We start from the raw sequence: 11,915 nt of genomic DNA on the forward strand, positions 1-11,915 counted from the left end.
ATATATTATCATTATTATTTATTTTATATTCTGACGACGGACGCTGTAAAACCCCCCCCAAAAAAACAGAAAGGGCACCTCCCTGAAATGAGACGGGAACCTCCCTGAAATAAGGTTTTGCAGGTTGGGATGTCTGCAATTTCTCCTCCTCCTTATCGATCCGTGTTATCTTCCCAACAATCCTCCGTCTAAAGGCAGACAGGGACTCATTCCTCCTTGGGCCAGGCCCAGAATCTTCCACAGGCTGAGGCCTAGTCACAGGCCTCTCCAGGGAGCCCCCGCCGGGGTCCTCCCCAGGATCCAGCATCTCTCCTGGGGGCAGAGAAGCAACTCTAGCCTCCGGTCTCTGGAAGCTCACGAGCTAAGGAATCAGCAACCTCTCACCTCGCTGTCAGGGAGCAGAATGGCAGTTTCCCACCATCCCTGTGATGAGTTCCCGGTTCTGTACACCTGCTGTGCCCATTATGAGGGGCTCCCACCATCCCTGTGCTGAGTTCCCGGGTCTGTACACCTGCTGTGCCCATTATGAGGAGTTCCCACCATCCCTGTGCTGAGTTATGGGGTAAACCTGCTGTGCCCATTATGGGGGGCTCCCACCATCCCTGTGCTGAGTTCCCGGGTCTGTACACCTGCTGTGCCCATTATGAGGGGTTACCACCATCCCTGTGCTGAGTTCCCGGGTCTGTACACCTGCTGTGCCCATTATGAGGGGCTCCCACCATCCCGGCTGAATTTTCTATTATGCAGAATGTAGTGGGAGGAGCTGGGAACACAGAAAGTTGAGTGGGAACAGCCAAGACATATAAGAAGCCAGGAGAAGACTAGGCCCGCCAGGCTCCAACAATAAATATAACATAATTTTGGGTGGACTGACCCTTTAATTCCACAGGAGCGATGGCTCGTAGTGGGAGGAGCTGGGAACACAGAAAGTTGAGTGGGAACAGCCAAGACATATAAGAAGCCAGGAGAAGACTAGGCCCGCCAGGCTCCAACAATAAATATAACATAATTTTGGGTGGACTGACCCTTTAATTCCACAGGAGCGATGGCTCATGACCTCTTACGGGTGCGTGACTTTCTCTTATATTTTAGGAGTGTGGCTGTCAACAAGGGGCGCCTGAAGCGGATGGGTATCACTCACATTCTAAATGCCGGGCACAACACCACGGTGTTCACGGGGCCCGAGTTCTACACCGGCATGGAGGTCCAGTACATGGGCGTTGAAGTCGATGACTTTCCCGAATGCGACATCTCAAAGTTTTTCAGACCGGCCGCCGAGTTCCTTGATGAAGCTTTGCTCACCTACCGGGGTAATTATAATGTGTGTGAGTGCGCTTTACATTGTAAAGGACGATTCTAGCAGAGGAGCCAATCGGTCTCCAGGACCGCGGTGCCGAGACCCGGCTGCAGGGGCCATTCTATTCCACCCATCAATGTCATTACTGCCTCCTCCTCATCCAAGAAGGTTTTACATACACTAACAAAGCTCCATGTAGACAGGTGAATGCATGTGTAACCAGAAATGCAAAACTGAGTGAGAGTAGAGGACAGGACAGGTATGGGAGAGAAGAACTCATGGAGCAGAGTAGGTAGAAAGGGAGAGGAGGAGAGAGGAAAGGAAAGGAGTGGAGGACACAAGAGATTACATGAGGAGAGAGGAAAGGAGATGAGTAGAAGAGACAAGAGATGATAGGAAGAGAGAGGAGTGGGAGCTAGAGAGATGAGTGGAGTGACCAAGATATGAGAAGAGGAGAGAGGAAAGGAAAGAAGATGAGTAGAGGGGACAAGAGATAAAAGAAAGAGAAAGGAATGGAGGGCAAATCAAGAAAATGAGTGGAAGGGGCAAGAGATGAGAGGAGGAGAGAGCAAAGGAAAGAAGTGGAGGAGAGAGGAAAGGAGATGAGTAGAAGAGACAAGAGATGATAGGAGGAGAGGGGAGTGGAGGGAGCAGAAGAGAAGATGAATGGAGGGGACAAGAGTTGAGAGGAGGAGAGAAGAAAAGAAAGGAGATGAGTAGAGGGGACTAGAGATGAAAGAAAGTGAGGGGAATGGAGAGCAGAAAGAGGAAATGAGTGTAGGGGAGAAGAGGAGGGGGTAAAGGAAAGAGGGGATTGGAGGGGACAAGAAATTAGATTAAAGAACAGGAGAAGACAGAGCAGAAGAAGAAGGACAGAAGGGAAAGTAGATGAGAGGATTGGAGGGGACAAGAGATGAGAGTAAAGGACAGAAGTGTAGGGACCCATGTCCAGGGAAGAGGGACAGGAGATGAGAGCAAAGGACAGGAGAGATGAGGGCAGGGGAAGAATGACAGGAAGGAACAGAGAGGTATGGAGAGAAGGGGAAAGGAAAGGAGGTAAGAGGAGATGAGGGGTGTAGGTGACAAGAGATGTAAAAACTGGGGAGCGGAGTATAGGAGTGGAGATGAGAGGATGAGACAGGAGAATGAGGAGCCTCCAGGAGAGAATAACAGTAAGGGGAGGTAGGGAGAGAAGAGGAAGACAGGGGAAATGTGAGGAGAGGATGAAAAGAGGAGAAAAGTGTAGAAGAGGAGAGTAGGGAAGAAGATGGGAAGGAAGACGAGAGGAGGACAGGGGAGAGGAGAGGAGAAGAGGGAGAAGGAGAGGAGAAGAAGCAACTGAAAGGAACAAGAGGTGACAAAGGAGAGAACTGAGGTGCGTAGAGGAGAAAAGAGACAGGAAACACACTTTGTTTTGCTCTTCTAGATTTGACAGAACTATCAGGCCGGCCAGTACACTGGCTCCATCAATGAAAATATAGCTCTGTAAGCAATCATTATTTTTCCACGCGCTTGTTCCTACGTACACATAAGCTGCTGTTCTGTTCCTGCACACCACAGAGCTGCCACCACCAGTCCCTTCTGAGAGAGAGAGGCCCCTGTGTCCACAGGACGGATAAAAATACACTGCTGCTGCTTGACAGACCTGAAATTGGGCGATGAATCATCAGGGGTTTCAGCGATATTTTAGGCGTAACAATAACAAAGGTTAAAAATAAAAGAGCACTATAATAATAATACAATTTAGAGTCAAATCTTGGTTTTCTCAGAGTAGTTTGAATGTTGCCCTGAGCTCCTGCCGGACACCTGAATATACCTCAAGGTGGAACAAGCTAGAGTATTCAGCTGGATTAACACTTTCTTTATCACACCTCAACTTACCTAACACTGCTTCTTCAAACAACATAAACAGTTTACAGTAGATCTAAATCCCAGTACTAAAAGCTCTTTAACATGTTAATGTGATTTCAAAAGTCATTTTCATTTTTAGGGCTCATTCACACGGGAATCGGCCGGCACGTACAGCTCCGTGCTGCGTGCACGGCCGTATAGGGCAGCTCCCGGGAAGCTTCTCTATGGGACTACGTACGCCGCCCTACGCTCACCGCCCCTGCACGTCCGTGCGGGTGAGCTTACTCTGACAGGATGGATCCTATCTGCGTCCGAGCTAGCACCCGTACGGACCTGCACTTGAGGTGAGTTTAGGGGGGGCGTATGGCCGTGTAGTCCCATAGAGAAGGACAGGGGCTGCGTACTACCGTGTTTCCCCGAAAGTACGACCTACCCCGAAAGTACGACCTAGCGCTATCTTCAGGGATTTCTGTAATATAAGACCTACCCCGAAAATAAGACCTAGTTCGGGGTAGGTCTTATATTACAGAAATCCCACATGCCCGCCCACACACCACGCCCCCCCCGCCCGCACACCTGTTTGCATCGGAGCGGAGAGCTCGACAGCTGCAGCCAGGTAAGGAATCCCCCGAAAATAAGACCTAGTGTCTTTTTTCATGAAAAAAAATAAAAATAAGACAGTGTCTTATCTTTGGGGAAACACGGTAATCACAGGCAGCCCCTGTCCTTCCCGGGAGCTACCCAATACGGCCGTGCACCCAGCACGGAGCTGTACGTGCCGGCCGTTTCTAGTGTGAATGAGGGCTAAATCTGCTGCTTGCAATAAAAGAATGCCTGGTGATCCCGCCATGAAGATCCTTGTTCAGGCACTTCCTCTTATGGGGTGACAACTGTCTCCAAACTGTGCTCCTCAGTTGTCACATGTGCCACCGGTGGATGCTACCAGAGGCCATGCTGACACACATTGCGCCACCATTGTCTATGAGAGGAGTGGAGGGGACAAGAGAACAGTGGAGGGGACAAGAGAGAGGGGGCAGGAGAAGAGTGAAAGGTAGGAAAGGAGAGTTAAGAAGATGATGGGGAAGGAAAGGAGGGAACAGGAGATTAGGAGTTGATGTGGCAAGAGATGTGAAAGTAGAGGACTGGAGATGAGAGGACATAAAAATCATGGATGCAACAGCCCGGGAAAACTAATGGTGGAGTGGGGTCATCCCTTATACCATATACTTGATATGCTATGAGCTGTTTGCACTCACTGACACATGCTCTTTGTTCTATGCGTTGCTTTTACCTTTATTGTCGGTATTTGCACTGTTACCTGAGATATAGATATATATATATATCATCTCTTGTCAGAGACTTAACCCATGTCCAGTGACATCTTATAAATAGCACTTGTCCTTGTTCAGGGATGCAGCGGCATTGCCCCGAGCCCTGGAGCAGAGAGACACATAATGAGACCAGACAATGGAGGTGGATGGGGTAAACTGCTTGTCTCCTGGTCTAGACATAAGCCACACATATATGTGAACGGGAAATAGCAGATCCTATTTTTTTAATCTAGAACATTTCGATAGGCATTTCGATTCTATTTGTAATAGAAGACATTTTGATTGGTTCTAGCAAGCCGCAAAAAAAACAGTTTCTTCATCTGACAAGATACTAAATGAGCATCAAACTCGATACTGTATCCAGTCAATGGAATCCCAAGGGAGGGTTTGTATGAGGGATAGGATTAGTATGATGTTTTGTGTGCTATAATTTTGTTTTGTTTGCCTTTTCGGCATATAATTATACAAAGTTCAAAGCCAAATGTCTGACAAAACGTATTTCTTTGTTAGTTTTAGATAGAGTGGGTAGGGGTCTGTTCAATGTCCTCATTGTTGAGACTACCCCTCACTTCTTGTCATGGTAGTCACCTGGTCAAGGAGCGAGAAGGTGCTCCCAGGGCAGGAAAACAAAGAGAGCAATGAAAACCTAAGAGAGCTTCTAACCTTTTTCCAGTCTATCAAATAAATGTGCTCTAAATGTGCATCATTGAGATATCCCGTCACTTCCTCCACTGTCTGACTCTTGTAGTCTGCATAAGAAGCGATAGTAGATCTTCCCAATGGGGGGACACACAGCAATAGGATACATAAGACAATTAAAACCTAACGGGTGCCCTAACCCTTTCCCCCACTGAAGAAAACTTTGGCTGCACTTGCGCGTCAGGTAAAGACTGAAAATAGCACCAATGCTAAAGAAACAGTGAAGGTGGCCAAAGACAGTAGAGGGTGGTCTAACATTTAGATCTGATTGCCCTCAGGCATCTGTGCTGGCCCGCTAAGTACCTATTTAGTTTGGCCTATATAGTCGGGTAGGAGAGATACATTGCACATACTTCAGATACTTCACAGGGTGCATCAATGACACTCAATTTTGGAGACTATGCTGGGCACATAAGAAACTCCAGCACTGCCTGCCTCTTACTAAATTTTAACAAGAGCAAAGCAACAGGGGGTTTAAAAATAGTGTCATGTGACGATTGTTACATGATTATCGCCAGCAAATAAGAAGGTCGACGTGTAAAATATGATACAAATGCAAGGAAGAGAATGAGGCGCTGTGATCTTTTAAACATCCCATTGTGGCAAAATGGGTTTCTTTTGTGGGGCTTGATTGCTTGGCAGTGGCTGCACTTCCAGCTACAGGGACCCCACAGAGGGAAGGAGAGGGCCCTGGAGAAGTTGAATAGAACAAAAAACAGAGGTGGCACCAAAAGAAGAAATGTCCAATGGAGTTTTTATTGGTAACAATAAAAGCATCAATATACCAATGTGTTTGGGGGGCAATCAGAGACCCCCTTCATCAGGGCTTCAGGTTTAATTCAGAAGGGGAATCTCTTGGGGAATGGATCGTGACCACAAATATAAGGGCAAATGCAACAGTCAGCAGTTGGGAGGCTTAGCAATGTATGAAATGTAACAGGGGAGTGGCGGTTGCAACAATTGGGTGTCCCCTAGGTCTGTGAAGGTGGAAGATTTTGTTACCACAGAAAAACAGATTTGATATTGTATAGCAAAGTATCTGCTAACTGTTCAATCATCAGCCGAAGAAGCTAAATTGGCGGACTAACCATAACTCCAAAGTTATCAGTTGGCAGTAAAACACTTTCATCTACCAGTAAGACCAAAAGAGAATATTGAGAAAAAAAGATTTCCCCTCACCTTTTCTCCTGATGATGACCATCACAGGAACAGAAAGGTATAGGAATCTCCTTTTCGTTGACCATTGTCACTAGGCCAGGAGGTAAGGAAAATCCTTCCATGTGAAAAACAGATAGTCATAAAAAAAAGTTCTATTGAAGCTAACCACTCAAATTCTACATTTACATCATACATGATACATCTAACATATAAAAGCAAACCTAAAAGATCAACTAACATCTAAAAGCTTGTTAAGTTAATTTGTATTTAGAGCATTTGAATCCTGCAGACCAATAACAGTCTCCATTCTTTTTTTTTGCAGGTAAAGTTTTGGTGAACAGTGAGATGGGCATGAGCCGATCTGCAGTCTTGGTTGCTGCATACTTGATGATCTTTCACCACATGACCATTCAAGAGGCCCTAATGACATTACGCAAAAAGCGAGCAATCTACCCCAATGATGAATTTATTAAACAGCTCCGTGAACTTAATGAAACCTTACTTGAAGAGCGTGAATATTTTGACGTTGATGACGATGATGATAATAACAGTCAAGGCTCCGTCATACAAGCCAAGGCTCATTCCATAGTCGTGGAGGAAGAAGAGGTGGAGAGTGTCATGGGTGCCAAGGCTCATTCTATCACAGTGGAAGAAGAAGATACAACTAGCATCATGGGCAGCGCCATGAGCATGATGGAAAAGTCAAGCGTGGTTTCAAAACAGCCCACCCTGATTGATGAAGATGAGGAAGAAAAGATTTATGAAGAATGGAGAAAAAAACAAGGGCTTCCTCCTAAAGAGATACCGACAAAAGAAAGTGGACAAGACCCTAAACTCCCAGAAGAAGCAGATGGCGATTATGTCCAGCAGATGGTTTACAACTGGCAGAAAGAAAACAGTAAATATCAAGCCCTCCACCCTGGAGAAGATGGAAGTTCTCTGATGAGCGAGAGAAGATATTCGCCAAGTGAAATAAGCGATGTGGAAAGCATCACCTCTCAGGAGATTCGGATGCTGAAACAGCAATTTGCTGCAAGTAGAATGAACAGGGGGCGAACTGACTCAGTATCTACAGACAGTACCTGGGACATGTGGAACGAAAGACTCTTGGAAATTGAAAAGGAAGCCAAGACCAAGGCTGAGAAAGGAGAGAAAAGCAGAGTTAAGGACATCGATGAGGAAAGCCTTTGCTCAGAGGCAAGTTCTTTGTTCAACTTTTGCAAGAAGAACAAAAGTAAGCTCACTCCACTGGAGAGGTGGAAGGTTAAAAGAATCCAGTTTGGTTACCACAAAAAGGACTCCGAAGCTTCTGATGCTCAAAGTAAAGATGAAAACAAGAAGAAAGAAGATGATGAAACAAGTCAGTCGGACGTTGATGTAACAGCTTACCAAGCGTGGAAACTAAAACAACAAAAGAAAGTGGGCAATGAAAATAAAGATGAAATTGTTGAAATTGCCAAAGGAGAAGACAGTGCAGCTATCAAACGCAGGCAGAGGAGGGCTGAGATCCTGGAACGTTCCAAGCAGAATTTAGAGGAGAGCCAATCTATTTGTGGTTGGGATAATGAAAGTACATTGAGCGGTACTCTCCCGTTAGCTGCACTTTTTGCTGGTTCCCAGTCAGTCAGTGGTGCTAGTGACACAGCGTCCATGTTGAGCATGCAAAGCAACAGATCACGAGTGTCTCAGGCAAGTCAAGCACAGGTACCCTTAGTTGCTCCACCCAATCTGCCTCCTGGTGCAGGAGATGCTGTTGCCATCGCAAGCATTCAAAACTGGATAGCAAATGTGGTGAATGAAACCATAGCTCAAAAAACAAATGAGCTCATGATGATGTCACGAGCTTCCTCGGCTATGAGCATGGCTTCTGGAGATCTTGGAAGAATAGGGGAAGATGACAGATCTTCTGTACTTGGTGGGTCTTGCCTGTCCGGTTCTGGGCTGCAGCAACGGGATTCAGTGTTGTCTCACAACACATCAATGAGTTCAAATACAAACATATCTAGTACAAAGAGGAAGATCACCCAAACCAGTGTGCCTTTGTATGGACTCTTCATGGATGATGTAGACCTGAAAAAGCTTAACCAAAAAGAAAATGAATTGAGAGAAGAGCATGCGGAAAAATTATCCCAGTATCGTATGGAAAAAGTTGTGTCTGATAACAAGCGCAGCTATATGTTCAAAAAGAAAAAGGCAAAAGACAAGGATGGGGAAGAGGAAGAGAAGGAGAGCATTTTGAGTGCAAACATTCAGAGTTCCAGACTTTTATCAAGTCGAGAGTTGGACAAAAGTGAGAAAACTTCCTATCTCGGCAGTCAGTTTGCCAGTTCCAAGAGTACCAGCTCCGAGCAGGAGAGGAATATTAGCAAATGGCTCCGAAACGTTAACACTGACAGCAGAACAACATCAGAAAGCGAGAACATTTCTGAAAGGATTTCCAGGAGATCAGACTATCAGAGGGAGACAAATTCTGAAGTTGGCGGATACAGCAGGAGATTCACAGAACAAGATAAAGACGCTTCTTCGTCTTACCAAAGTTACAGAGACACCCAGAGATCTTCGTCAAGGTTTTCAACATCCTCCGAAGAAGAAAGCAGCTACGTACGGAAGTCTAAAACTCACAACTCTCAATACATGAAGAATGAGAGCCCTGAACCCAACCTCAGTGACCGTTCTGAAGACAGAAACGGATTGGATGACTTTGACTTCTCCACTACTAGGAGACCTAGAACAAGTCGTTTTGAAGATGTTGAAGATTCTGGCGTGGCAGATTCAGTTGATTCAAGCTCCAAAAGAACATTCACTCCACGCCTCAGGAAGAGCGAAGAAGATGAGGACAAAGAGAATGGCGATCCGATGGAAAGTGAAAGTTCTGAGGGTAGAGGGTCTCGGTATAGAAAGGCCAAAGAGGATACAGAAGAAATGGATGATGATGACGCTATCATTGCTGCTTGGAGGAACCGGCAGGAGGAAAGCAAAGCAAGAGTTCGAAGATGTAGAGAGGAAGACTAAAATGAATTTGTGTACAGCTAAATACCAAAATAATGACACATCTTCATGAAATTCAGAAACAATATGAACATCTCCATCAACTTCAGATTTAGCTTTTCGCATCCTTTCAGGACTCTCAGCTAATTAGGCAAATCCTATTTATTTAGTGCTACAGCTATACGCCGCTCTTCTTGACTATACTGCCATGAGATAGATAGCCACAAAAGTTAGGAGTGGAGCCACAGAACACATGGAAGTGTAAACATACAGTATGTGTCCAGCCTTCGACATCCAAGCACACCCTCCAACATTTCAAAGAGAAAAAAAAAACATACCTTGCCGTTGCTACCCGTCCCCCTCATAGAGCTACAGGCATAGCCAAAAAGCACAAAACGTATGTCTACATGCAAAAACTACAGAGCTCCCAAGATCATATGGTGATGGTGTAACCTGCACGACTTGACCGTTAGAAACTGCTGTCATTGCTACTGATAGTAAACTCTGCGGGGCTCCGCTGTCATTTTAAAAGATATCTAAACCCAAAAACAAAAATGTATTGTAATGCAGCTGACAAGTTCTTGGATGTGGTGTCGTAAGGGGGGTGCGGCCCGCACCCGGGTGTTACCATTGTAAGGGTGACACCAAAATGACCGACAGTCATTTTGGTGTCACCCCCTCTAAAAAGTCGGGCACTCGGTCATGGACCAAGAGCCCGACAGTGTCAGGAGAGAGGCATACCCGCCGGGTGAACGTCCCCTCCTCTCTCTGCCGGCGTCCATCACCAAGATGGCCCCGGCAGGAGTCAATCAAGTGGCCACGCATGCGCGATGACTTCTTCGCGTATGTGCAAAGTGACGTCACAGGCACGTGCGATAACGACACGGCGGGGTGTCACCCGGCCTCGGGACACCCCTGGTGGCTGCATTAGTTTCCTTTTATCAAGAACATTTTCAGCAAGTACAGAAAAATAGCTGTTTATCTTGTCAACATTGCAGTGTCCCCTTGTAACTTCCTGTGCACTGATCTGATATATCTAACAATCTTATCGGTTTTACCACCTTCCTTCTGGCAGCTTCGAAACACCTCCCTATGTGACAAAAATGAGGAATGGAGGAGGGGTTAGTGGTTCAGATCAGGAAAGCAGCCTAGAGTGACAACCATGAGTCCCTCCATACATACAGTAGAGTGACTTAGTGTAGTCACCCTAGGACAGGGAGTGTGTTATTTGCAGGATTACTAGATGTAAATAAAGGAAAACAAGCCTGAAAATGTAAAGCTAATGCAGCCACCTCATCTGAGGACTGGTAAGCTGCAATATATTACATTTTTGGTGTTGGGTTTAGATACACCTTAACACTTGCATCACACTGTGTGTACTGTATGACTGGCAAAACCTGTGACAGACTGGTTAATGGCTCTAGAACTGGTGTATGTTTCAAAACTGGTACCATGCTGGGTAAAAAGTTTACGGTTGTAGTGTCTACGATGCTGAACCCCATGTGACAGGATCCCACTTTGAGACTTGACTCACAATTTGGATGATTCATATGAAGGCAGGAAATAACAATGCGCCTTGAGATTGTTGGGCAGTAAAGTATATCACCAGCACACCATGGTAAAATCTTCAACGATTGGTCATTTTATTGATGTACACACTTTTTGGAACTTGAGATTGTTGGGTGTCCCGCAAATCCTACACATTTTGTATATTTTTAAATAAAATGTGAATGTATTTTTTTTTTAATCCTCCACCCAAAAGAGAAGAGGCCTTTATCATTCTTATGATGAAAGCACTTTGTATACAATGCTGTTTACTATTTTGACAATAAATATTTCTGCTTTCTTGTCTACTGTGGTTGCTATCAGTTATTCACTGTTCGTGTTTTCTGGCTTTATTAATGGAGGGGATATTCAGGTCTATCCAAATCTTATATTTGCTGCAATATTGTGCGCCTTGAGTCATACACATGAAAGTTTCAGTTCCAGATTTTGTTGATGATGGGTCAAAGGGGTACAGCCAACATGTATCAGAGGATGGTGACTTCCACTTCTTCTCCTAGGGCTCTAGGTGATAACATTGGTTGTTATATGGTAATACAATAATATGGACTTTATATGGTCCCCCAAGTGGTTTAATGGGAAATGCCCAATTGTATCATTTAGAGCCCAAACTAGTCCCCTGAAACCGACCAATCATCGATAAAATCTTACTCAAGGTGCTCCATACCACACACGCCCACAAACCTACAGCCTGAGGAACCACCACCCTGCCCGGTACCTCCAGGAGTTAAGAAGCCCAGGGCCCTAACAAGATCCCGTCAACCAGCCATCAACAAGCCCCAGAGTTGGAGAACTGACTTTTGAGAACACAAGATAAGAAACCTAAAACCTGTCCAATTAACAAATCAACTAGTGGAGTAAAGTTTTTCCTGTCTGACAGGCAACTAGCAATTTTAGGAGGTCCTCAAAGAAAGCCTACCTGCTTCTTAGTACAAGTTCCCTTCAAAGGAAGCTTACACCTATGTCGAAACTAGACCTCTCTTTCTCAAAATACTGATTGTCTCCTCATGCTGATCCAATAACTTTAA

The 11,915-nt window shown here is 45.4% G+C and overlaps 1 protein-coding gene across 1 annotated transcript; it reads left to right on the plus strand.

Moving 5' to 3' along the window:
- The first annotated feature begins 1,045 nt into the window (after nt 1-1,045).
- Nucleotides 1,046-9,348, plus strand: DUSP27 (dual specificity phosphatase 27 (putative)). The gene is made up of 2 exons (XM_018572263.1): nt 1,046-1,310; nt 6,659-9,348. The coding sequence occupies exons 1-2, from the start codon at nt 1,046-1,048 to the stop codon at nt 9,346-9,348; spliced, it is 2,955 nt and encodes a 984-aa protein (XP_018427765.1).
- The last annotated feature ends 2,567 nt before the right edge of the window (nt 9,349-11,915 follow it).

This window comes from Nanorana parkeri, unplaced genomic scaffold, assembly GCF_000935625.1.
Source record: "Nanorana parkeri isolate BGI_ZX_2015 unplaced genomic scaffold, ASM93562v1 scaffold1983, whole genome shotgun sequence".
NCBI lineage: Eukaryota > Metazoa > Chordata > Amphibia > Anura > Dicroglossidae > Nanorana > Nanorana parkeri.

Coding starts and splice junctions, on each gene's coding strand:
- DUSP27 (XM_018572263.1), top strand. CDS start 1,046: ATGGCTCATGACCTCTTACGGGTGCGTGACTTTCTCTTATATTTTAGG. Junction 1,311..6,658: donor AGCTTTGCTCACCTACCGGG/GTAATTATAATG, acceptor TTTTTTTTGCAG/GTAAAGTTTTGGTGAACAGT.